The sequence below is a fragment of the Arvicola amphibius genome, chromosome 5 (assembly GCF_903992535.2).
Source record: "Arvicola amphibius chromosome 5, mArvAmp1.2, whole genome shotgun sequence".
Classification (NCBI taxonomy): Eukaryota; Metazoa; Chordata; class Mammalia; order Rodentia; family Cricetidae; genus Arvicola; species Arvicola amphibius.
This window is the reverse complement of record NC_052051.1, coordinates 84,111,670-84,138,155: the sequence shown is the minus strand read 5'-3', so window position 1 is coordinate 84,138,155 and position 26,486 is coordinate 84,111,670. Positions and strand designations below refer to the sequence as shown.

The 26,486-nt window shown below is 42.8% G+C and overlaps 1 protein-coding gene across 2 annotated transcripts; it reads right to left on the bottom strand.

Annotated features, from left to right (window-relative positions):
* Nucleotides 1-31: 31 nt before the first annotated feature.
* Ddb2 (damage specific DNA binding protein 2) lies at nt 32-24,514 on the bottom strand. 2 transcript variants are annotated; one of them, XM_038331976.1, is made up of 11 exons: nt 24,488-24,514; nt 24,124-24,258; nt 22,109-22,245; nt 21,080-21,271; nt 6,322-6,467; nt 4,808-4,907; nt 4,559-4,736; nt 4,158-4,300; nt 902-1,066; nt 733-778; nt 32-462 (listed from the first exon to the last, which is right to left on the bottom strand). In XM_038331976.1, the coding sequence occupies exons 2-11, from the start codon at nt 24,248-24,250 to the stop codon at nt 398-400; spliced, it is 1,299 nt and encodes a 432-aa protein (XP_038187904.1). In that variant the 5' UTR covers nt 24,251-24,258; nt 24,488-24,514; the 3' UTR covers nt 32-397. The 2 variants fall into 2 exon arrangements, with proteins under 2 accessions (XP_038187904.1, XP_038187903.1); XM_038331975.1 differs by lacking the exon at nt 24,488-24,514 and adding an exon at nt 24,344-24,436.
* Nucleotides 24,515-26,486: the final 1,972 nt, after the last annotated feature.

The window sequence follows — 26,486 nt, the reverse complement described above, 5'->3', positions numbered from 1 at the left end:
CCCAAGGAGTACTCTTACAGGTCGTACTAGATCTGCTTAGAAGCCCAGCTGCTTCTGGGTTTTTTAGTTGGTGTACAAAGGATATGCTTTTATTGGCCATGTAAAGACTGAACATAAATTTAAAGAAATTCCCTGGTTATTCTGCTACCACACATCAGAAAAAAAGAAAAGTACCTTGACTCTAAGATAAACTTAGCTCCAGTCTAAAGACAGCAGGGACCCTGAGGGCAGGACCTTTGCTCCTTTTTCTGGAGCAAAATCTAGAGCAGTAACATGCCAATATCTTAGTCCCACAGTATTCCTGTTGGGTACATCTGGTCCCTTAACAAACAGTTGCCTCTTCTCACAGAACTTCTTCCCATTTGTGGGCTCCAGGTGTTGCTGTCTCGTACCCTCTTCACTGTCTTTTGTGATATTTATGTGACCTGGCTTCCTCTTGGTTCCAAATGAGAATATGATAACCTAGAAGAGACAAGAAGTCTGACTGACACCTTCTGTTACTGGTCTCAGAGCTTGGGGCTGTCATGGGGAGCTAGCAGACTGGATAATATCCTCACACTGTCATGACCAACATAAAGCCAGATGAGTGATCTGGGCCAGAGACCACTCTCTCCCAGATTTCTTTACTGCCTATGCCCTGGGATGAATAGGGCAGGGCTAGAGTGAATTTAGCCTCTTTTGAAACCTAGGATAGGGTCAGACTTAGTTGCAGATACAGCTGCTTTTACTCACCCATGGCAGTGGCCAGTGTGTCCCCCATAGGATTGAACTCATTGAGCTGCAAAGGTAAGAATTTCAGTGTGAAAGTGGGGTGAAGGCAGTACAGAGGCGGAAGGGCACATGGGGATATATTCTGATCAGAAAGGTAGCTCAGCTTCCTGTTTGAGGGTTCAAGTCTCACCGAAGTGATCCCAGAATATCCTGGATCATAGAGCTGACACATCATCTTCCCCGAGTTTCCATCAAACACATCTACTGTCCTTAGTTCATAGGGAACACAACTTTTGAGATTAGGATCTGGGTATCGGCCCACAACAATGAGGTTGTGCCTCGGATGCCAGGATGCCTAGGAAATGGGAGAGGTATACATCAGTATTCTTGAAGCCAGGAGAGACGGCCCAGTTGGTAATGGGCTTGCCACACATGTGTTTGGATCCCCAGCACCCATGCAGAAATCTTGTCATGATGCACCTTAATCATACCTGGGGAGGTGGAGACAGGATACCTGGGACTTGCTAGCCATCTAGTCCAGCCAAATCAGTGAGAGACCCCATTTATACACATGAGTTGTATCCCCCCAGTCTCTCTCTGTATATGCATATTTTTTCCCAATTTTTTTAACTACTAATAAGGCCAATAAGAACCCAATACCGCATAAAAGACAAACATGAGGGCCAGCTAGATGACTCAATAGCTAAACACATCTGACCCCAACCAAGCCTGATAACCTGTTTGATCCCTGGGGCCTATGTGGTGGGAGGGGAAAAGCAAATCTGACCACTGTGCCTACTGTGGCATGAGTATACAGGCATGAAATTAATGAAAGTGGGATTAATTTTTGAAAGATTTCTCTGTGCAGCCCTGGCTGTCCTGGAACTTGCTCTGTAATCAGGCTAGCCTTGAACTCACAGAGATCTACTTGTCTCTGCCTCGAGTGCAGGAATTAAAGGTGTGGGCCTTCACTGCCCAGCTTCTATTTCATTTTATTTTATTTTAGATTTATTATGTATACAATGTTCTGCCTGCATGAATGCCTACACACCAGAAGAGGGCTCCAGATCTCATTATAGATAGTTGTAAGCCAACATGTGGTTGTTGGGAATTGAACTCAGGACCTCTGGAAGAGCAGCCAGCACTCTTAACTTCTGAGCCATCTCTCCAGCCATATTTTATTTATTTTATTTTATTTTATTTTATTTTTGGATAGTGTCTTATTCTGTGTACTCCTGGTTGTCCTGGAACTTGCTCTGTAGATCAGGATAGCCTTAAACTACTGTGATTAAACGCATGCACCAGCTGGGTGGGTGGTGGTAGTGGCAGCAGTGCATACCTTTACTCCCAGCACTTGGGAGGCAGAAGCAGGTGGATCTCTGTGAGTTTGAGGCCAGCCTGGTCCAAGACAGCCAGGGCTACGCAGAGAAACCCTGTGTGGAAATACAACAAAAGAAGAAGAAAACAATGGGCGGGGGGGAATGTGTGCACCATCTGAAGATTTATGTGTATGAGTGCTTTGGTTGCATGTATGTAAGTGTACTGCATGTATAGCTGGTACCTGCAGAAGCCAAAAGAGGGCAGTGGATCATCTGGAACTGGAGTTACAGACAGTTGTGTGTTGCTATGTAGGTGTTGGGAACTGAACCCAGGTCCTCTGCAAGAGCAGCACTGAGCCATCTCTCCCACTCCTCTCTTGCATTTTCTTAAGGTCATACCAACTTGGGCATTTTTGTTTTGTTATTGCTATTTTGTTTGTTTGTTTTGCAATTCTGGGGACTGAACCCAGGGCCTTGTGCATACTAGGCAAGGGTTTTACCAGTGAACACCTCTGGCTCTTAACAAATGTTTTCTCATCAGCTTTCTTAAGACTAACATAGTTAAACCTAAGATATAAACCTATAACAAAACAAAAAAAAGCCTCTAGGAAATAACACCAAATAGGACTTAGGTTCTTAAGTGACTCTACCACTAATCCTTCTCTACCCACAAATAACACAGACTCGGATATGCAGTCCTAGCAGGAAGGGGAAAAAAAAGAAAACATGCATTCCTTGGTTCACATTATTCAAAACAGATCTGGCAGTGATTGGTGTGACTTATTTTCAAAACAGTTCTTAATTTTTTTGTACCGTATAACCCCAGCACAGTCCTCAAATCTGCAATCCTTCCTCAACCTAAAGTGCTAGGGTTATAGGTGTGTGCTCCATGCATGGCTTCAAGGCAGTTTTGAAGGAAGAAAGACAAAAACAAAAGAAGAGGGGGGGGAGACAATTGGGCTGGAGAGACGACTCAATGACTAAGAGCACTGGCTGCTCTTCCGGAGGACAGGTGTTCTAGCACGTAAAACGTCAGCTCACAACCATTTGTAACTCCAGTTCCAGGGGACCCCATGCATCTTCTGACCTCTAAGGACACCAGGTGTGCACATGGTACACAGATATACATGCAGGTAAAATACTCATACACATCAAATAAACAGTAATTAAGAATAGAATTAGTACATGCTTAGAAGTAGTTGCAAAAAAATTCACAGATGGATGTTGGCATCAATGGACATGATGGGAGGAGGACACAGCCCATTGAGAGCAATAACTGACCCTGAACTGATGCTCCTGCTTCTACCCTCAGGTACTGGGATTACCAATGAGTACCACCTCACCTGATGTTCTCATGTGCCCTCCCCCTTCCCTAAGGCACTGTTCATGCTATATGTAAGTTCTCTACCTTTGAGCAACATCCCCAGAAAAATCTTTGTGTGTGTGTCGATATCAATGTAGTCATGGCTAGTTCTGAGCCATAGATCCACCTGGCTCTGCCTCCCAACTGCAAAGATTAAAGGCATGAGCCACAGCACCTGGTTTCAGAAACTTTATTTTTGTTTGTTGTTTCTTTGTGTAGCTGTCCTGGAATACTCTCTGTAGACCAGGCTGGCCTTGAACTCAGAGGTCACCTGCATCTACCTCCTGAGTAGAATGATTATGACGTATGTGGGACACTAAGTTGATTCTTAAGTACTTACCAAGTGCTAGGCATGGTGCCCAGTGTTTTATGTACCCTGACTCATCCTCACAAAACCCTATTCTCTCTTACAGATGAAACAGAGGTCTAAATCGGGAAACTAAGGGTCTTATTTCTATTAGGGACTACTTAAACCTGCAAGACAATCCAAGGTTAATTTATGGGTCAGCTGCACACATGGGTAACTCAAACAGAAGTCAGAACAAAAGAGGTCAAGGTCATAGAAAATGTCCACATTAAGATCAACAGGGATGAAAAGCTTAGGAAATTAGCTTATCAAATACACTGAGAAAACTCAATGGGTGATTGGTGTGGATGATGGCACCTGCCTTTAATACAAAGCACTGGGAGACAGAAACAGGTGACCTCTACTAGGCCAGGCCGGCCGGGCCTCTGAATGGCGCTACCTTCCTTTTGTCACTCACCTTGATGGGTGTAAGGTGCTGAAAATGGCGATGGGGGTGGGGGATCAGGCTCAGGGGGCTGTCCCACTGGGAGGCAGAGTAAACCCGGATCTCATTGTTCTGGTCGGTAGTCAGGAGCCGGGCTCCATCCAGGCTAAAACAGGCTGACAAAATGAAAAGCTTGAAAGTGAAGGAACCGTAAGCCCCTGGCATCCTGACCTTCTGAAGTTCCATTTCCTTCTAGATATGGGCAGGAGGGATCAATCTGGACTATGAACAAAAATAGTGTAGAAACTCCACACCCTCAAAGGCGCAGCCAGAGCCAGGAAGGGTCCTAAACATCAGCTTAGTAAGGGTGGATGGAGTAAAGGGTGATGAGAAAGACAGGGTCCATTAGGGAGATGAGGTTTGGGATGTCACACCTGCATTGACAGGATGCCTGTGAGGCAGTGAGGAGAGGAAGCTGGTTTTCCCTTTAATTTGGCGCAGGTCCCAGATTTTCACTGTTTGATCTATGGAGGCTGTAGCAAGAAGCCAATCACAGCAGGGATTCAGGGCCACGTGGGCTACTTTCTTTTTGTGCATTCTGAGATTCCAAAGCTGCAGAGAAAAGTTTCGTTCAGGTGGAGACACAGAACCAAAGGGGGATTAGGGGGTGGGATAGTACCTACCTCCTTGCCATCTATGTTCAGGAGGATCACGTGTCCCATATTGTCTCCTGTGACCACCACTCGGCTCTTGGCAGAAACATCAAGGCTGCAAAACCAGACCCTAGAGAGAGAGAGTGCTCTGAGACAGACTGAGGTCCAGTATCTAACAGGCATTCAGTGAATATTTGTTGAATAAATAAGTAATTGTCTGGCTATAAATTTCTGACGAAGGACACTCAGCCTCGTCTACTGTGCAGAAGATGGGGGTGAGTGATAGAACTCAGAAATGTGTCCAATTATTGCTGGGCCCAGAATCCTCTGCTAGTCCCTGAAATAGCAAAGGCTACTTGTTCCCCACAACCCAGGTTCTGAAGAGGCCTTATTTATCGTTCTCATGCTCATTACTCTTCACTCTGTGGGCCAAAGGAGACGACAAACCGAACAGGAACTGTCCAGCTCTGCTCCTCACAGGGGGCTACAAATGAGCATCTGCCTCTTTCCGAGCATTTATGGAAAAATCAAATACAGCCAGAAACCTTTTCCTCTTGAAAACTATGTTAGCATAAAGAGACTAGGAAGAGGCTACTTCAAGTAGAAAAACACAAGATCTCCTGAGTAAATTGGGAGCATGGGGACCTTGGGAGAGGGTTGAAGGGGAGGGGAGAGGCAGGGAGGGGAGCAGAGAAAAATGTAGAACTCAATAACAATCAATGATGATAATTAATAATAATAATAAAAGCCGGAAAAAAAAAAAGAAGCTACTTCATGGGTCTTGATTCACAGCCAGGAGAACTCGAGTCTAGCCAGTCCCTTGTCCTGACGGTGTGCTTCTCAGTCTTGTGGGGCAACCTAAAACAACACTCTAGCTGGTTAAATTCATCATCCCTTACAGACCTGCACCTCTGGCGAGAAACAAAGTGACCTGCATTTGTAATTTCTCCAGGGACTTGTTCTTAGAGAATTCTTCTACCCATTAACATTTCCACCAAGAACAGCCATACCCCAGAAAATGGAGGGTAATAAAACTGCATTTCTTTTCTTTCTTTCTAAGACAGGCCCTCACTATGTAGTTCTGGCTGGCCTGACACTCTGTAGACCAGGCTGATCTTGAACTCATAGTAGTCCACCCAGCCTTTGCCTCCCAAGTGCTGGCATTAAAGGCGTGTGCTACCACACATAGCTAAACTTCAGTTTTAATTACTGCTCTACTCTGTAAATGCCTTTCTAAGCAAATGCCCTGTTGACTTATCCAGTGAAAGCATAGGCCTAGTTCAATATGGACATGAGTTACAGAAGTGATTACACCGTTTCCTCAAGGACAAGTGCCAAGAATCCAGAACTCTTTCTTAGGGCAATGACCCACCTGGGCCAAAGTCAGAGTAGCCAGTCTAAGGAAGAAAAGGAGTGGTACAAAGTGGCTAACACCCCATCTTCCCTGTGTCCGGCCTGAGTAAAAGAAACGGGGCTGGGTACGTTCTCTGCAGAACTGCATCTTGCGCATGGAAGTCATTTCCCTTACTAGTTAAACTACTCACTTGCAACAGTTTGACCTGGTATAAACTTGCAGAGTGTTGCCTGTAAAATCCTGCAGCCTGGTTGTTCCCTCCATTGAGGAAGCAAAAAATTGGTTCGAATTGAGATGGTTAAACTTCAGCCCAGTGATGCTTCCTCCAGCTCCCATCTAACATGAGGAAGGAAAAGCCAGTGAGTGATGATGAACCACAAGTGAGGAGCCAGGCATGGGCGCACGAACAGCACTAAGGCAGAAACACAGGTCAGCGCAGATATCTGATATTAGAATAGTCTTTATTTTTTAAGGCTTTATTTTCACTTTTATATTTTCAAATAAGAGGCAGTAAACATAACTGGTTTGGGTACACAGTTCTGTGAATTTCAACACTGACAATGAATAGCCTACCCAACCCCAAAATTAAGATTCTGAAACATTCTATTAATCCCACAAAAACTCCCTCATGCTCTCCTATTCTATCACATTTACCCCTGGAAATCACAATGTGCTCTTTTCCCAAGAGAGTCAGCTCTGAAAAGTGGTGGGATGTGGAGAGCAGGGACCCCCCCCACACCGTGTTCTTCCAGACATTACAGGCAGTGATGACACAACTGTGAAGAGCCTGGAGACAGCACGTGTAGGAGCCCTTGCCTAGGAAGCACAGGCCATGGGTTTGATCCCCTGTGGCTTACCTTATTAAACACTTCCTATAGAGGCTGGAGAGATGGCTTAGTGGTCAAGAGCATCTACTGCTCTTCTAGAGGACTAGAGTTCAGTTCCTAGCACCCACGTAGGACGGCTCCAGAGGATCCAATGCCCTCTTCTGGCCTCTGCAGGTACTCCCATATATGTGGCATATACTTGACATAAAGACACACAAATATATGTAAATAAATACATAAAAATATTTAAAAAAAACAGACATTCCCAGGCAGAGATAGGCAGTGCTCTGTGAGTTCATGGTCTACCTGGTCTACATAGTGAGTTCCAGGACAGCCAGGGCTAATAGACTGTCTCAAACAAATAAAATAAAATAAGACATAACAAATAAGAGCTGAAGCTGGGTGGTGGCAGCTCACACCTTTAAGGAGACAAAGGCAGGTGGATTTCTGTGAATTTGAGGCCAGCCTGGTCTTACAGAGCAAGTTCTAGGACAGCCAAGGCTGTCTCAAAGAAACTATCTCAAAAAACTATAATAATAATAATAACAACACTAATAATAAATAAATTAATAACAAAAAGAAAAAATAGCTGATTATATACCAAGCACTGTTTTAAGAACTTGGCATTGCCCGGGGGTAGTGGTACACGCCTTTAATCCCAGCACTCAGGAGGCAGAGGCAGGCAGATCTCTGTGAGTTCGAGACCAGCCTGGTCTATAAGAGCTAGCTCCAGGATAGGCTCTAAAGCTGCAGAGAAACCCTGTCTCGAAAAAAAACAAAAAAGAAAAAAAAAAAAAAAAAAGAACTTGGCATCAAGTCAGGTGGTGGTGGCGCAGGTCTTTAATCCCAGCACTTGGGAGGAAGAGGCAGGCAGATCTTGTGAGTTCAAGGCCAGCCTGGTCTACAAGAGCTAGTTCCAGGACAGGCTCCAAAGCTACAGAGAAACCCTGTCTTGAAAACAAAACAAAACAAAACAAAAAAACCAAAAACGGGCTGGAGAGATGGCTCAGAGGTTAAGAGCACTGCCTGCTCTTCCAAAGGTCCTGAGTTCAATTCCCGGCAACCACATGGTGGCTCACAACCATCTGTAATGAGGTCTGGTGCCCTCTTCTGGCCTGCAGGCACACACACAGACAGAATATTGTATACATAATAAACAAACAAACAAACAAATAAATAAATATCAAAAACAAAAAGATTTAAAAAGTAACAAAAATAGATTTTTATAAAATAGAATATATTCTTACTAAGGCTTCCCCTACCTCATCTTGTACACTTTTGATGGCAGTATAATATAAGATGCTGTAGCCACTACTGAGAACAGTATAGAGTTCCTCAGAAGATAGCATTAATATTTGATCCTGCAATCCCACTTCTGGGTATACATCCCTAAGAATGGAGCGTAGGCTATCTCAAAGAGATACAGGTACACACCTGTCTTCATTACAACATAATTTAAAATAGCCACATGGTGGAATCAATTCAAATACCATTCTGTAAGAAAATGCAGTACTGAGGCTGGAGGGGTGGCTCAGCTGTTAAGAGCACTGACTGTTCTTGCAGAGGACTTGGGTTCAATTTCCAGCACTGACATGGCAGCTCACAACTGTCTGTAACTCCAGTTCCAGAGGATTTGACACCCTCTCCTGGCCTCTGAGGGTACCATACACACACACACACACACACACACACACACACACACACACACACACACACACTTAAAAAGGAATAAAATTTACAAAAGGAAGAAAGAAGAAAATATGGGACTGTAGGGTGTGTAATGAAATATCATTCAGCTGTATCAGAGAAGATCGGGCAGGGTGGCACTCAGAAGGCTGAATCTTATGACCATTCTGGGCTAGTCAGGTCTTTTTCTTTTCTTTTTCTTTCTTTTTTTTTTCTTTTGAGACAGGGCTTCTCTGCTTAACAGCTCTGGCTGTCCTGGAACTCACTCTGTAGGCCAGATGGCCTTGAGTTCATAGAGAACCGCTTGCCTCTGCCTCCCAAGTACTGAAATCAAAGGCAAGTGCCACCATACCCAGCAAGATTATATTAAATAAATATTTAATATAACCCCAGCAGCACAGACACTGAGAGAAACAATTAATAAATGGGACCTCCTGAAACCGAAAAGCTTCTGTAAAGCAAAGAACATGGTCAACAAGACAAAATGACAGAATACAGACTGGGAAAAGATTTTCACTAACCCCACATCAGACAGAGGTCTCATCTCCAAATATACAAAGAACCCATGAAATTGGACACCAAAAGATCACATAATCTAATAAAAAAAATGGAGTACACACCTAAACAGAGAACTCTCAACAGAGGAATCAAAAAAATGGCTGAAAGACACCTAAGAAAAGGTTCAAGATCCTTAGTCATCAGAGAAATGCAAATCAAAACAACTCTAAGATTCCATCTTATACCTGTAAGAATGGCCAAGATCAAAAACACTGACGACAATTTATGCTGAAGAGGTTGTGGGGAAAAGGGAACACTTCTGCATTGCTGGTGGGAATGCAAGCTGGTACATCCCCTTTGGATGTCAGTGTGGTGATTTCTCAGAAAATTAGAAAACAACCTTCCTCAAGATCCAGTAATACCACTTTTGGGTATATATCCAAAGGATGCTCAATCATGCTACAAGGACATGTGCTCAACTATGTTCATAGCTGTTTTGTTTGTTATAGCCAGAACCTGAAAACAACCTAAATGCCCCTCGACCGAAGATTGGATAAGGAAATTGTGGTACATTTACACAATGGAGTACTACACAGCAGAAAAAAATGACATCTTGAATTTTGCAGAAAAATGGATGGAGCTAGAAAACATTATTTTGAGTGAGGTAACCCAGACACAGAAAGACAATTATCACAGTACTCACTCATAGGTGTTTTTTAAACATAAAGCAAAGAAATCCAGACTAAAACCATAATCCCAGAGAACCTAGACAACAATGAGGACCCTAAGAGAGACTTCCATAGATCTAATCTACATGGGAAGTAGAAAAAGACAAGATCTCCTGAGTAAATTGGGAGCATGGGGACCTTGGGAGAGGATTGAAGTGGGAGGGGGAGAGGCAAGGAGGGGAGCAGAGAAAAATGTAGAGCTCAATAAATATCAATAAAAATATATAAAAAAGGGCCGGAAAGATGGCCCAGAGGTTAGGAGTGCTGCCTGCTCTTCCAGAGGTCCTGAGTTCAATTCCCAGCAACCACATGGTGGCTCACAACCATCTATAATGATATATATTGAATATTTAAAAAAGAAAATGACAAGAGTGTATACCAGAGCCACATTTACCAACATACTAGAGGTCTGTGTAGGAAAGAATGGGGTAAATAGTGCTAGAGTGGTGAATAAAGAACTCAAACTTTTATCATGTGTAGGTAATAAGATTATATAGGGAAAATTAAATCTTGAGCCGCAGTTTTTCTATTATTCCTTTATTATAATGTGTATGGGTGTTTGTCCTGCAAGTATGTCTGTGTACTATGTGTGTTCCTGGTGGAGGCCAGAAGAGGGGATCAAATCCCCTGGAACTGGAGTTTTAGATGCTGTGAGCCCCCACGTGATAGGTGAGAATTGAACCCAAATCTTCTGTAAGAGCAGACAGTGCTCTTAACTGCTGAGCCATCTCTCTAGTCCCAAACAGAAAAACAAAACAAAACAAAGAATAAAACCAAGCAAATAAAAAACCTTAGCTTTATCTTATGAGTGTTTTGCCCGCATCTATGCATGTATCCCACATTTATATCTGATGGGTGTTAACTCTCCTGGAGCTGGAGTTCTGGATGGCTGTGGGCCACCGTGTGAGAACTGAGAATGGAACCCATATCTTCTGCAGGAGCAAATAGTGCTCTTAACCTCTGAGCCATCTCTCCAGTCCGAAGGAAAAACAAAATGTTTTAAAGAGAGTTTTGTTAGGTGTGCACCCTGCAACCCCAGCACTTCAGAGGCCAAGGTAGGAAATCTGCCACAAGTGAGATCAACTTGAACTACATGCTGAAAGCTAATCAATACAAAAGGGAGAGAGGGACAGCTCTGTCAGGAAAGCACTTGATGCACAAGCATGAACCCTGAGTTCAACGCCTGGCTCCTGCATACAAAGCCGAGATGATGATGCTCACTTGTAAACTAGCACTGGAATTCACTGACTAGCTGGTCTAGCCTACTCTAATCGGTAAGCTCCATGTCACTGAGAGACTCTGTCTTATAAAAACCATGGGGACAGCATGATGGCACAGTGGGAAAGGTAAGGTAAAACTGAGCAGGCCTGAGGGCCTGAATTCAGTCCCGGGATTCCATGTAGAAAATCCAGATGCTATGGCAAAGCAGCTGTAATTCCAGCATTCCTACAGCAAGATGGCAACAGAACTGCCTACAGTACATAGCAAGGCCAAACAAACTATCCTCTGACCTCCACCCATACACCATGATACATACATGATTCTTACGTGTACATGCCCACACTCATATATACACAATAATAATAAATTTAAATTAAAAATAAAACAAAGGTAGAGAGCTCCTAAAAACTGACACTTGAGTCTGCTTTTGCCTTCACACACACAGACACACAAGATACAAAGATATACTGATCAGCTGGAGTGTTGTGGACATCCCTTTAATACCAGCACTTGGGAGGCAGAGGCTAGTGGACCACTTTAGCTCAAGGCCAGATTGGTATACATAGCATACCTGGTAGGCAGCCAGGGCTACATAGTGAGACCCTGTCTCAGACAAAACACAAAAATACAGAGAGGATCTCACTACATGCTCAATGATTCTCCTGCCTTTGCCTCCAGAGTAGTTGGGATGATGGGTGTACACACACACATACACACACACACACACACACACACACACACACACACACACACTGCCACCTTACTTGGCCTGAGTAGAAAAATATTTAACTTTTGTGTGTATATGTGTGCACACATGTGTACAGAAACCAGAGGCTGATATTGCTCTCTGCCTTACACACTGAGGCAGGGTCTCTCACTTGAACCTAGAACTCATTATGTTCTGGGGGATTCATCTCTACCTCCCATGACTGGGATTATAGGCGGGGATACAATGCCACCTGCTGGAGATTTGAACTCCAGTCCTCATTACCCTGTGAGCCATCCAAGTAGGAAAAACATTTAAATTTTTAGATAAACAATGACAATAAAATATAGATTTCTGCTTCCAGCCATGTTAGTACCAGGAATAAAATAATCCTCGTGCTTTACACAACTAGAAAAATAAACATAATATCTGAAACAAGTTTTAAGGCCATGTCCAGTAAGACAGACAATAAAGGATGGAAAAGTACTGAAGTCAGCCTGGAACTGTGCCGGCTCACTGCTAGGGAGGGAGGAACAACAGCCTCCAAGTCTCGGTAAGATGGGCAGACAGACTGTCAACAACGCAGAGGCACAGAGAAGACTCTACTCCTGGAAACGTTCCCATGTGCTTCTTCCAGTATTAATGTATAAATGGATATGAGATTACACAAAATTAGACGAAATAAAAATACCAGAAATGAGTTGGAGAAAATACTCCCAACAATCTATAATCTCATCATTCAATGAAAGGGTTAGGTTTTGTTTTATTGAGGTGGATTTTTACTATCTAGCCCAGGCTAGCCTACCTCTATCCTCCTGTTTTTGCTTCCTGAGTGCTGGGATTACAGGCTGAGAAATAACATTATACCCAACTTGAAGCCATTCTTAATATACAGGGTATCTACTACCCACTATTAACACACTTCAGGGCAGCCATATGCCCAGTTGGCCAACACAAAATGAACTAAATGGTTTTTTGTACACTTTTTGTTTTATTTTGATTGGCTATTTTTTTAAGACGGTGTCATTATATAGCTCTTGCAGTCCTGCAACTTACTATGTAGACCAGGTTGGCCTTGAACTCATCAATTTCTCCCTGTCTCTATCTCCTGAATTAAAGGCTAAAGGCATGCACCACTGTGCCTGGCTGTTTGGGCTTTTGTTGTTATCTTATTGGTCTTTTGCTTATTTTTTTAGTTTTTGGTGGTTTTTCTGTGTGTGTTTATGTTTTTGGGGGTTTGCTTATTTTTAAAGAGAGATAAAATAAAAAGGTTGAATAGGTAGAAGGTGGGGAGAACTGGGAAGAAATTGAGGGAAGAGAAAACATGACCAAAATCTACCATATAAAATCATTTTTTTCAATAAAAAAATAAGTCCAGGCATGGTGACACAGGCTTTTAATCCCAACACTCAAGAGACAGAGGCAGGCAAATGGGGAAAGGAAGTCGAAAGGGGAGAACAAAGAAGAGAAAGAGAAAAGTGGAGAAGAACTATTGGAGGGAATGTGGTGTGAAAATTGCCATATTGGTGACAACTATAAACCCAGAGGCTGAAGCTCAATGACTGCAAGCAGAAGCACTTGGAAAATTAAGATGCACATCAGAATTTCTTGTTTGTCATTCATTCATTCATTCATTCATTCATTCATTTGAGACAGTATTTCTCTTTATAGTAGTAGCCCTGGCTGTCCTGGAGCTTGCTGTAGCCCAGGCTGGCCTCAAACTCAGAAATCCTACTGCTTCTGCCTCCCAAGTTCTGGGATTAAAGGCGTGCACCACTACCGCTGGCTTCCATTTATTTTTTTGAGTCAGGGTTTCACGAGGCTAGGGTGGCCTCCAAATCAGACATAGACTGAGGCTGGTCTTAAACTCCTGGTCCTCCTACCTCCAACCTCCCCAGTGCTGGGATTGCAGGAGGGTGCCACCATGCATGAATTACATGAGAATTATTTTTAAAGGAGGCAGAAAAATATTCATATAGAGATATTTATAAGAATGGTGGCAAACTTCTCATTAGAAAGTGTCTTTGAAGGGGCTGCAGATGTCTCAGCAGTAAATGCTCTTGAAGAGGGCCTGAGTTTGGTTCCCAGCACCCACCTGAGACAGCTCACAACCTCCCGTATGTAGCTCTCACTCCAGAGGGCCTAATGCCTTCTGAACTGAGAGCACCTGTACTCATACACATACCCACACACAAACACACATATGTGAACATAATTTTAAAATGAAATAAGAAAAGTAAATCTTAAAGCATATTTGAAGTACTGGGAAAAAATGAACAACACATTGTGCAAAATAAATATATCAAATTTTTATTTGTCAATCAGAATGTAATTTTAGGCCTGGTGAGATGGGACGGCTCAGTAGGTAAGGGCACTTGCTGCCAAGATTGACTGAATTCAATCTCCAGAACTCACATAAATTGTCCTCTGTTTTCTATATATTCTAGTACTCTCTAACAGACAAACAATAAATAAAGGTAAAAAAATTTAATTGATTTTCTAAAAATTATGGATCTAGAATTCTATACATAATAAAAAACACCTTCCTTAAAAATATAGTAAAATTCTCTTTTAGGCAAATAGAAATGGGAAGATTTTATCATCAACTAATCTATATTACAGATAATTAGTAAAGGATTTTCTTCAGACATAGGAAGGTGTTTCCAGGAAGAAATCTAGATCATACAAAAGAATGAAGGGCACTGGAAGTAACAATAAATAGACAAATATAAATGCTTTCTATGCCTTAAAAATCTTTAGAGTGAGGCATGGTGATGCACACCTTTACTCCCAGCACTCAGGAGGCAGAAGCATGGAATCTGTGAGTTCCAGGTCAGCCTGGCCTATACAGGCAGTTCGGGGAGAGTCAGCTACATAGAGACCCTATCTCAAAACACAGGGTTGTGAGGCAGGTTAGAGAGAGAGAGAGAGCTCAGCAGTTAAAAGTACTTGTTCTTACAGAGGACCCAGATTTGATTTCCAGCACCCACATGGTGACTCAACAACCATCTATAATTCCAGTTCTAGGGAATCTAACCCCTTCTGACCTCCTGACACCAGGATGCATTTGGAATACATACATTCACGTAGACAAGACACTCATATGCATAAAAAATAAAACATAAATCTAAAAAAAAATACCATACTTTCCATTATTAAATGGCTGGGTCGTAGCTTAGTAAGAGTAACTTAGCATGCACAAGGCCTGGTATTCAATTCCCCATCACCCCCACACACCTGTAAAAGATTTCCACACTGTAGCTTGAACTGTTGGTTCAAGACCAGTTTGAGGTATATAGAGACACCTGGTTTCAAGAACGCACAAAAAAAGATTTCTACACTAAACCTAGTCATTCCAATCCAAAGTATTTACTAAAGAAAAATATTTTCACACAAATACTGTACATGAAAATTCACAGCAGTTTTATTCGCAGCAATCAAAAGCTGGAAAAATGTAAACATTCTTCAACAGGTAATGGGCAAATTATAATATATTATTATAATGGAACACTATCCAGAAAGGAAAAAAAAATGAAGATGCATCTCAAATAGAGTAAAAATAGCAAAATCAGAAAATCAAGAGTGTATTTTTTTTCATGACAGGGTTTCTCTGTATAACAGCCCTAGCTGCTGTCCTGAAACTCACTTTATAGTGGCCTCAAACTCAGACGCCTGCCTCAGCCTCCTGAGTGCTGGGATTAAAGGCGTGCGCCACCACCGCCCCCCAGCACAGTGGCACAGACCTTTAATTCCAGCACTAGGAGGCAGAGGCAGGCGGATCTGAGTTCTGACCAGCCTGGTCTACAGAGAGCTAGTTCCAGGACAGCCAGGGCTACACAGAGAGACTCTGTCTTGAAATAACAAAACAAAAACAAAAATAAGAAATTTCAAGAAAATGTAAATTAATCTGTAGGGATAGAACACAAGAGCAAGAATAGAAAGAAATGGATTTAATATTAGATTTGGGGGTTTTGTTGTTGTTTTTGTCTTTTTTTTTCTGAACTTGTCGCCATCACCTTAGCCACATGGGTGAGCTCCTTGTTCAGTAAAAGACTATGCCCCAAAATTTAAAGTAGAGAGTGACTGAGGACGACCCACAAGGTTGACTTCCAGCCTCCACATGCACATGTACACTCACATATACCACACACACAGAATTAAAGAAAGAATAATACCAGTTCTACAAATTCCAGAAAACTGAAGCAGAGTGAGTACTTCCCAACTTATTTTATGAGGTCAGCATTACACTGATACTAAAATGAAAGGCACTGCCAATAATAGGAGAGGAAGAGAGGAAGGAAGGAAGGAAGGAAGGAAGGAAGGAAGGAAGGAAGGAAGGAAGGAAGGAAGGAAATTCAAAATTACAGAGCTAGGTATGATGACACGTGCTTGCAATCCCAAGTGAGGCATGGAGGTTCAGAAACTCAAGGCCATCCTTAAACAGTGAGTTCAAAACCAACCTGGGTACTAATGTAGAATGACATACTGGGGAAATACTTGATATAATAAGTTGACTGTAACGTTTTATGATAGAATATTTATGTGTTAATACTAGAAGAGACGAATGGGTACATGTAATAGTGTATACGAGCACAAAGAAGTGTTCAAAATGGAGATTTTTGGATATTCGTTTAAGTCTTTAAACTTCTATCACTTGAATTTTATAATGGATATATGTTTTATGATAATGCATTAAAGATTTCTTCATTTTGAAAATGTAATGCATAGTTCCTCACCAAGGGTTTGAGAGATATTAAGATCAGAGCCGAGATCACTGAAGTGACAAATCATGGCCCTGCTGATACCCTGTAACTGTTCTCAAGTCAACTTTCTATCCGCCTCTGCAGGTAAACAAACACCAGCACACGTTTTCTCTGCTCCAAGCTAGTGCCCTGGGAAGCACAAAATTCAAATGCTCATACCAATCTCCATGGCAGTGTAAGGAGACTTTTAGTTCTATGCACATATGATAGCATACATGTATAACGAGGCTAGAGGTGTGGCTCAGGGATAGAGATATGCTTAGCATATATAGAGCTCTTCAACACCCTCTTCTATCAAAAAGCGTGGGGGAGGAATGTGTGGAAACAAAAGCATGCTCAGTCTGGACCAACTCGGGGCAGCTGTCATTCTCCTTTTAGTCAGGACATTTAGACTACTACTTATCACCTCCAGGCAGAACCATATTTCTCTATCCTATGTCCTAGATTCCTGAGGGAAAACATCTGCCAGAATTCTTTGCTCTAGCTTAAATGTACATGTCCCCTTCTTTGTCACCTACCCTGTGGAGGGCAGGAAACCTACTCAGCCTTCCCTCAGCACTCATCTGGCTGTCTTTCTTCTAAATGTTGGACTTTCTTTCCTGACACCCATCTCAGACCTTGACTCCTGGTCTCCCATGCCTGTCCATGCTAGCCTTTCCGATGAGCCTTTCCCAAGCCTCCCATTTAAAGAGGCCTCACCTCTTCCAGTTCCTACCAAGAAATGGTAAGCTAGAACATAAGCAAGCTCAGATATGTGCTTTATCTTATTTAGCCACAAAAATATTTAAAACCTCTGAAGACTAATGCCAGTACAGTGAGCTAGTCCAAGGATGTAGGAATCACTTGAACCTAGAAGTTTAGGGCCAACCAAGACAACATAGTGAGACCTTGTCTCAAAAATTAAAATAAAGTGGTTAATAAGGTATTTTGTATGTATTTTAAGACAATTAAAAATAATTTTAAAGATAGTTGGTGGTGGCGTATGCCTTTAATCCATGCACTCAGAGCAGAGGTAGGCGGACCTCTGTGAGTTTGAGGCCAGTATGGTCTACAGAGTGAGTTCCAGGACAGCCAGAGCTGTTACACAGAGAAACCCAGTCTTTAAAAAGCAATAAATAAATAAATAAATAAATAAATAAATAAATAAATAAATAAAATAAACAAATGACAAAAAAATTTTAAATGGTACTTTGATGTTATGTCCACTTTGGAACTTTTTAAAATTAGGAGGTAGGAAGAGGGGGGAATTCAAGGCCAGTGTGGACTACCAGCAGATCTGATATCAAACAATAGCAGCTGAATATAATAGCACATGTCTTTAATTCCACCACTCTGGATAGAGGCAGGTCAATCTCTGTGAGTTCCAGGCCAGCCTGGTCTACAGAACAAGTTCCAAGCCAAGAAGAAGGGTTAGATAGTAAGACCCTGTCTCAAAAAAAGAAAATCCAAACCAAATAATCAAAACAAACAGAAATAACAACAAAAACCATATAGCACATATAGAGATCATACATATACTTTCAGGTTTTATTTGAAAAAAGGAAAAAAAGTCATATCCAAAAATTTAGAGCCTACATTTTTGCATTAATGCTACATGACCCCCCCCACCCCCGCAACCTGTTTAGCTTTTTGAGATCTATGTAGTTTTGTTTTTTGTTTGTTTGTTTGTTTAGTTGTTTTTTTGAGACAGGGCTTTTCAGTCGCTATGGTGCCTGTCCTGGAACTCGTTCTGTAGACCAGGCTGGCCTCAAACTCACAGAGGTCCGCCTACCTCTGCCTCCTGAGTGCTGGGATTAAAGGTGCAACCACTGCCCGGTTTATGGAGGATTTTTTATTTTTACTTAAGTTCATCACCACCACCACCCTGTCCCGAGAAAGGGTTTCTCTGTGTAATGACAGCTCTAGCGGTGCTGCAACCTGCTTTGTAGACCAGGCCACCTGGAACTCTCAGAGATCTGCCTGCTTCTGCCTCCCAAGTGTGCTAGGGTTAAAGGCGTGCGCCACCACCCAGCTACTTGAATTCTGGAAGGTCACTTTTTATAGTACAACTCAGCAATGTTATTTACCAGCTAGAAAAGATAAATGTCCTAGCCAGCCAATATCTCAGCAACTGCAGCAACTGCAGATAAACTTAGATCATTCCTAAATGGACTGGTGGGCATGAACTTAGAATTCCATACTTGAGAGATGGATATATGAAAATTATCAAGGCTAAATTATTATTTAGCCTGAGCTAAAATAAGACCTTTTTTTTCCCAACAAATCAAATATCCCAGGCATTGTGGCACATACCTTTAATTCCAGTACTCATGAGCCACCATGTGGTTGCTGATAATTGAACTCAGGACCTCTGGAAGAGCAGTCAGTGCTCTTAACCTCTGAGCCATCTGTCCAGCCCCACAACAAGTGCTTTTAACAGCTGAGCCATCTCTCCAACTCCTGATCTGCCTTTTAATTATTTTATTATTTATAAATTATAGGCAATCTCAGTGAGTTTGAGGCCAGCCTGGTCTAAATAGAAAGTTCCAGGTCAGCTAGAGATACACAGTAAGACCCTGTCTTAAAACAAACAAACACAAAATATACAATAAAAACTTAGGTGGGGGTGTCAAGACCAGTTCTTGGTAGAAGGCTTGCGATTGAGCCCTAACAACACCTAAAAACTACACCAAATCTTCCAATCTTGCCTGACAGCTGACAGCATCATGCTGTTCCTCATTCTCTCCTGATTATGTAAGCACTGTTCTTCATGAGGCCTTCACCTTCTTTCACTCACAAGGGATCATCTTTCGTGTTCTAGAGCGTTTGGCATCGGCACTATTAGTTGTTTTACACCCTTTGTCCAGCTGTACTTCAAATCCCTCATTCATTCAACAAATACAAAGCAGCTCCTCTAGGCCCTGAGGGTACAGTGAGGAAGCAGAAAGGCAGGTCCCTGCCATCATGGTTATTTTCCAATGGGCAAAGACAGAGAAATACAATATTTCAAATACTGATAAATATTCGGGGACATGTGCAGCAGGGCAATTATCTAGAATTGATTGAGAGGGATGAGAGCTACTTCCTCTTTAACAAGGCAAGGCAAGTTTTTACTACCAGCACTCTTGAGGCAGAGGCAGATGGATCTTTATGAATTCAAGGCAGACTTGGTCTACATAGTTCTAGGCAAGCCAAAGCTATATAGTAAAACCCTGTCTCAAAAATAAATAATAAAATAATTAAAAGGCAGATCAGGAGTTGGAGAGATGGCTCAGCTGTTAAAAGCTTGTGGGGCTGGAGAGATGGCTCAGAGGTTAAGAGCACGGACTGCTCTTCCAGAGGTCCTGAGTTCAATTCCCAGCAACCACATGGTGTCTCACAACCATCTGTAATGAGATCTGGTGCCCTCTTCTGTCATGCAAGCATACATGGAAGGAATGTTGTACACATAATAAATAAATAACAGAAGACCCAGGTTTGGTTCTCAGCACTATATGGTGGCCCCCAACCATCTATAACCCCAGTTCTAAAGGATCTGATGCCCACTTCTGGCCTCTGAAGCACCAGGTGTGCTGTGCATGTGGTACACATACATATACGCAGGAAAAGCATTCATACATAAAAATAATAATAAATAAAATCTTAAAATTAAAGAGCAGATTAAGTGGAGACTTGAACTGCAAGTAGGAGCCAACCATGAGAGAACATAAAAAGAGAATTCCAACCCAAGGAAAAAACAAGAGGAACAGAAGTAGCTAGTGTACCTGAACCACAGGGAGTGCTATGGTTTGGGTAGGAACTTCACCCCCACCCACAGGCTCATGTATTGGAGGTCTGGGTTCCGGATGAAGGCACTGAAAGGTGACCACTGCTTTAATTTACTAATGGGTTTCACACTAAATGGGCTAGTAGGACATGGAGCCTGGCTGGAGAAAGCAGGCCACTAGGGAGCATGCGTCACTCCAGACCGCTACAATCTATGTCTCTCTACTTCCTGACTGTCGAGATAAGCAGCTCTGCTCCACAATACTCTTCTACCATGATGCTCACATGCCCAGATAAATTAAAGCCAACATGTTTGGAACAAAACCTCCACAACTGTCTTTCTTTAAATCATTTCTCTCAGATACTGTCAGAAAAATGATAAACCAAAAATAGGAAAGCCAGATAAAACGAGATTAAGTAAAAAGGGATACAGAAGGGCATGGCTGAGGTGGGCAGATCTCTGTGAATTCGAGGCAAACCTGGTCTACAGAGTGCTTTTCCAGCCAGTCAAGGCTACATAGTGAAACTCTGCCTCACAAAGAAGATTAAGAAGAAGAGGAGGAAGAAGGAATAGAGTCTATGAATGACTAGCCTGTACCATTTAGTATTTTAAAGGCCAGCATTCAAAACATACTTGAGTTTTCTTACCATTTATAGTTTTAAAAATACCCACTTACTTTTGTTCCCAACCATTGTGCTACTAAATCCACCATTCTTCCCATCCCTCCAATAAACAGTTTCATAGTGTGACTGCCTGGCCCCTGGAACCACTTACCCCTTTAATGAAGATAGGTTTGTCCTTTATGCCAAAGTTCCAGATCATGATATCCCCCCCTTTGGAGCCCACAGCCACGGTACTGGGATGAGTCGGGTGCCATGTCAACGATGTAGTCCTCCTGTCAAAGGGGGCAGCTTTTTGGAATACCCGGTAAGAAGCCAGAGAGTGCAAAAAGGACTTTTGGAGACCCTAATACAGAGAAAATAGAATTAATCCAAATTCACTGAATTAAAACTCATGTCCTGAGCTGGGCATGTGGCACATGGCTTTAACTCCAGGATTCAGGAGGCAGAGGCAGGTGCATTTCTGTGAGACTGAAGCCAGTCAGGTCTACATATAGAGATCCAGGCAAGCCAAGGCTACATAGTGAGATTTTTTTTTGTACCTGGAGAGACAGCCGTGGGTGCTGAGAACCGAACTCATATTTTTGGTCGTGAGCCTAGCCTTTAATGGCTGACCCATCCCTCCAGACCCACAGTGAGATCTTGTCTCAAAAACATAAATAAAAATTAAATTGGGGGGGCTGGAGAGATGGCTCAGAGACTAAGAGCATTGCCTGCTCTTCCAAAGGTCCTGAGTTCAATTCCCAGCAACCACATGGTGGCTCACAACCATCTGTATGGGGTCTGGTGCCCTCTTCTGGCCTTCAGGCATACACACAGACAGAACATTGTATATATAATAAATAAGTAAATAAATAAATAAATAAATAAATATTTTAAAAAATTAAATTAGGATCCTGGGTAAACTGTCACTCCTTCATAGATAAGCATGAAGTCTTCTCTAGTCTTGTGCATGGAATATCTGCAATGTAATGTTAACTAATCCTGGAAACAAAAGGGCAGAATGCATTCCAGCTGGGATGTTTACAGGGTAAACCTTTTTCTCCTTGACTGGGACTTCAGTAGGCCAGTCATCACAGCCAGGTGACCGGACCATCCTGATAATCTGCTGAACCGATTTATCATCTAGTTAGAGCTAGCAGTAGTAGAAGCCCTTTGGCATCTCAGACAGGAAACATCTCACCTGCTGTAGTGATGGCCAAGTGGCTCTGCCTAACTTCTGCTGGTAAAGATCCCTGATGATGCTGCTACTCCGGGGCGGGGTCTGCAGGCCAGACATCTCTGCCAAAAGGCAGCATGACTCACATTTCCTGCTGGATACTGCAAGAAGAACACAAACACATCTTCCTCTCCACCATCTCAAGAAAGGTTTTTCCCCTGAAGCCCTTTGCTATCTCATTCAGTACAGCCAATCTGTACCATCATTTCCTAAAAGCCTTTCCATGCACTGTTGAGTTCACTTAGCCCAAGAAAGAAATAACGTTTCCCCTAAACACCCCTCCAAACAGTAACTCTGTTCTGAAACTAGATGAGACCTTGCAGGGTTCCTTAGAGTTGAGCCAAAGAGATACCCAATAAAGTACACTGCAGGCTCTTCTTGTATGGGATGACATAATTAGCAGGACTTGAGGGACAATCTTAAAAATCACATGCCAAAATTTTCTAGGACAGCATAGAAGTAATTGCTTAGGAAAGATGTTTGTCAACCTAAATGCCCTTCAACTGAAGAATGGATAAGGAAAATGTGGTACATTTACACAATGGAGTACTACACAACAGAAAAAAACACATCTTGAATTTTGCAGGCAAATGGATGGAGCTAGAGAACATTTTGAGTGAGGTAACCCAGACACAGAAAGACAATTATCATATGTACTCATTCATAGGTGGTTTTTAAACACAAAGCAAAGAAAACCAGCCTACAAACTACAATCCCAGAGAATCTAGACAACAATGAGGACACTAAGAAAGACTTACATAGATCTAATCTATGTGGGAAGTAGAAAAAGACAATATCTCCTGAGTAAATTGGGAGCATGTGATCCTTGGGAGAGGGCTGAAGGGGAGGGGAGAGGTAGGAAGGGGAGCAGAGAAAAATGAAGAGCTCAAAAAAAATAAAAACAAAAAGGAAAGATGTTTGTTTAATCTTATATTAAAATACTATGGTGGTGCAAAACTGCAATCCTAGCACTCAGAAGGCTGCAACAGAAACAGCTTGAATTTGAGGCCAGCTTGGGCTACACACCAAGACTCTCTATTAAAAATAATAATAATACTGTAACAAGCAGCTATTACTTAAGGGGGAACCAGAAGGATCCAGTAGGGTTTAGAAAAACTCAAACTGATTAGATTGTTTCAGGGAGGGGGAGGTAAACCGGAGTATAATGAGAATAAAGCAATTCTGAATCATCAAGCCCTATTCATGGACCCAATCTTGTAGGTCCTTTCTCTTGACAACTTTCCTTTCTTCTGATGGATAAAAACCACTCCACCAACTCAGAACATTCCTTAAAGCTAGGTTCAAGCCCTAGTAAACCTCTGAGAATGAGCTTCCTGAAGAAAGGAGGGAGATTTCAGACTCTCTGCTGAAACCCAAGGCCACACAGCTAACAACACTGACTGGAAATTCAGCAACCACGGGCCCCAAGAACGGTAGGATTACTTTGAAACAGTAGATATGTAAAACTTCTTAAATAAAGAAGGAAAGTGGGGCCTGGCAGTGGTGGCGCACGCCTTTAATCCCAGCACTCAGGAGGCAGAGGCAGGCGGATCTCTGTGAGTGAGTTCGAGGCCAGCCTGGGCTACAAGAGCTCGTTCCAGGAGAGTCTCCAAAGCTAGAGCAGAGAAACCCTGTCTCGAAAAACAAAACAAAACAAAAAAGTGTGGACGGTGGGTCTATAGTGATGGAGTTCATCTTCTTCCTGTTACCTGGAGTGGAGGTGGGGGGCGGTTAAGATTAAACTCTTGGGTGTCAATGAACTGGCAAATAAAATGCAGTCCGAAGTTTCAAATCACTTGCTTTGCGTACTCGAGGCCTGAGTTGGAACCTTAAACCTCCCACATAAAATCACAGCCTGAGGCGACGGGGACCAGAAACTGCTTCAGGGTCCTAGGCATAAGCATCCCCACCCCAGCTTCGACCTCTGGCCTGAGCACCCTGAACCACCGGAAGACGAAGGCAAGCAGCGCAGGCCGTACCGAGACCCTGCGCACACAGCTTCTTGGCTTCGGTCTCCAGCTCCTGAGGACTTCTGGGGCTTTTGCTCTTGAGGAGCCGCGCAACGTCGGGGGACTTCTGGGTTTCTGCGCATTTCTTGGGAACCATGGCGTACTCTGAGAAGAGATATCAGGCGCAATGGTAAAATAACGAAGCGAGGACTAAAAGCCTCTGAGGAGAGAACAGGAAGGGATTACGTACGAGGCGGCGTCGACGCAAGAAGCTCGGCTGAGCCAACTTCGCGCCAAACGCTCCAGGGGCAGCTTTACTTTTAAGCCTCGTCCCGCCCCCTCAGGGCCGCCCCGCCCCGCCCCTCGGAACCGCCCCGCCCCCTCGGGCTGCTACCGTGGGGGGCCACCTCGCGCCCGGAACTGCCCCAGACTGTCTCGCCCCCTCGAGCCTGCCCCGCCCCTAGATGCCCCGCCTCTTCCGGGGAGGCGGGGCGCGTGGGGTAACGTATGGAGTTTTTGTTTTGTTTAACTCCCTAAGAACTGGAAAGTCGCCTAAGTGTTGGGCCTGATAAAACTAGTTTGTTTATATCCTAGGCAGAGTAAAGATCAGCCGGGTGGTGGTGGCAGTGCACACTTTTAATCCCAGCGCTCGGGAGGCAGAGACAGGCGGATTTCTGTGAGTTCCTGGCCAGCCTGGTCTGCAAAGAGAGTTCTAGATCAGCCAGGGCAACACAGAGAAACCCTGTGTAAAAAAACAAAACAAGCAAGCAAAAAGCTCCAGGTTTCTAAAAATATGAAAATGTCATTGTTTCCTCTCTCTTCGCAGATGTATTTTACCTCATAGATACTGTAGGGAAGGACGGGCGTGGTGCGTGCCGGCTCTAACTCCCAGGATTGAGGAGGCTGAGACAGAGAGTTAACCTGGACCACACTGTGACAGGGATCAGATAAGAGTGAGAAGACCCAGTGTGCTATCACACAGCAAGGCCACACAGTTCAGTATCAGGTGCTGTATATTTCAAAAAAAGGAGAAAGGTTTTGAGTGTTTTCACCATAAATGATATGATATATGAGGAGATATGTTTAACCTAATTTAAACCTGTGTGTGTGTGTGTGTGTGTGTGTGTCAAACACCATGTACTCTTTATGGAGAGTATACTCCATAATTATGTATAATTTTTAAGTTTTTATGTCGCTAACTTAACTTTTTTATTAAAATAAAACTGCAGGGGAAAATAAAAAGCTGAACCTAGCCAAGCACCAGTCTTAGTCTAAGATGGGTTTGAATTAAGAACTATAGGACAGCCAGGCAATGGTGGCACGCACTTGGGAGGCAGATGGATCTCTGAGTTTGAGACCATTACAGAATTCCAGAATAGTCAAGGCTACACAGAGAAGCCCTGTCTTGAAAAACCAAAGTAAAGAAATAAATATAATAATAAAAATGAATCATTAAAAATAGGTAAGACAATAATTAGAAAGATTCTGAGGAAAAATAAAGGTAATTTTAGTAGGCTTGTAAAGAAAGGTCCATTTCAGGGTGTTATCAGCCTCCAGCGATAGGGATATTCATCTTTTTTTAAAATTTTGTTTGGTTTTCCTTCTTGTGTGGGTTTTGCTGTTGTTTAAGAGAGTTTCCAGTTGGAGAGATGGCTTAGCATTTAAGAGTACTACCTGCTCTTCTAGAGGTCCTGAGTTTAATTCCCCCAACCACGTGGTGGATCACAACCATCTATAGTGGAATCTTATGCCCTCTTCTAGCATAAAGTTGTATTTTATTTTTTTAAAGATTTATTTATTATGTATACAACATTCTGCCTCCATGTATGCCTGCACGCCAGAAGAGGGCGACATATCTCAGTACAGATGGTTGTGAGCTACCTTGTGGTTGCTGGGAATTGAACTCAGGACCTCTGGAAGAGCAGCCAGTGCTCTTAACCTCTGGGCCATCTCTCCTGCCCATAAAGTTGTATTTTATTTATTTATTATGTTCTATCTGCACTCCTATACATAAAAGAAATAAATAAATTTTAGAAAATCCTTAAAAAATATCAGACTAGGCTACACAATGTGGCCCTGTCTCAAAACAAACAACAACAGAACCCAAAAGTAAAAATAACAAATAAAAAAGAATCTTATCTGTCTGGTTCAAGGAGGGATGCTTTTCTCATAGGAAATATCATGATTTGGCTTTAGGTGAAGGTATGTCTGTATTTCTGTATTCCTCTGTTCCTCTGTGTATGATTAGAAGCTTTTTTTTTGGTTTTCTGAGTCAGGGTTTCTCTGTAGATTTGGATCCTGTCCTGGAACTAGCGCTTGTAGACCAGGCTGGCCTTGAACTCATGGAGATCTGCCTGCCTCTGCCTCCCAAGTGCTGGGATAAAGGTGTGTGC

Excerpts from the sequence above, each read along its gene's own strand:
- Ddb2 (XM_038331976.1), bottom strand. The coding sequence starts at position 24,250 with ATGGTTCCCAAGAAATGCGCAGAAACCCAGAAGTCCCCCGACGTTGCG. Across the intron at positions 4,908-6,321 it reads ACCAGGTCAAACTGTTGCAA|GGTCTGGTTTTGCAGCCTTG; the intron begins GTGAGTAGTTTA and ends CTCTCTCTCTAG. Across the intron at positions 779-901 it reads GATATTCTGGGATCACTTCG|CTCAATGAGTTCAATCCTAT; the intron begins GTGAGACTTGAA and ends TTACCTTTGCAG.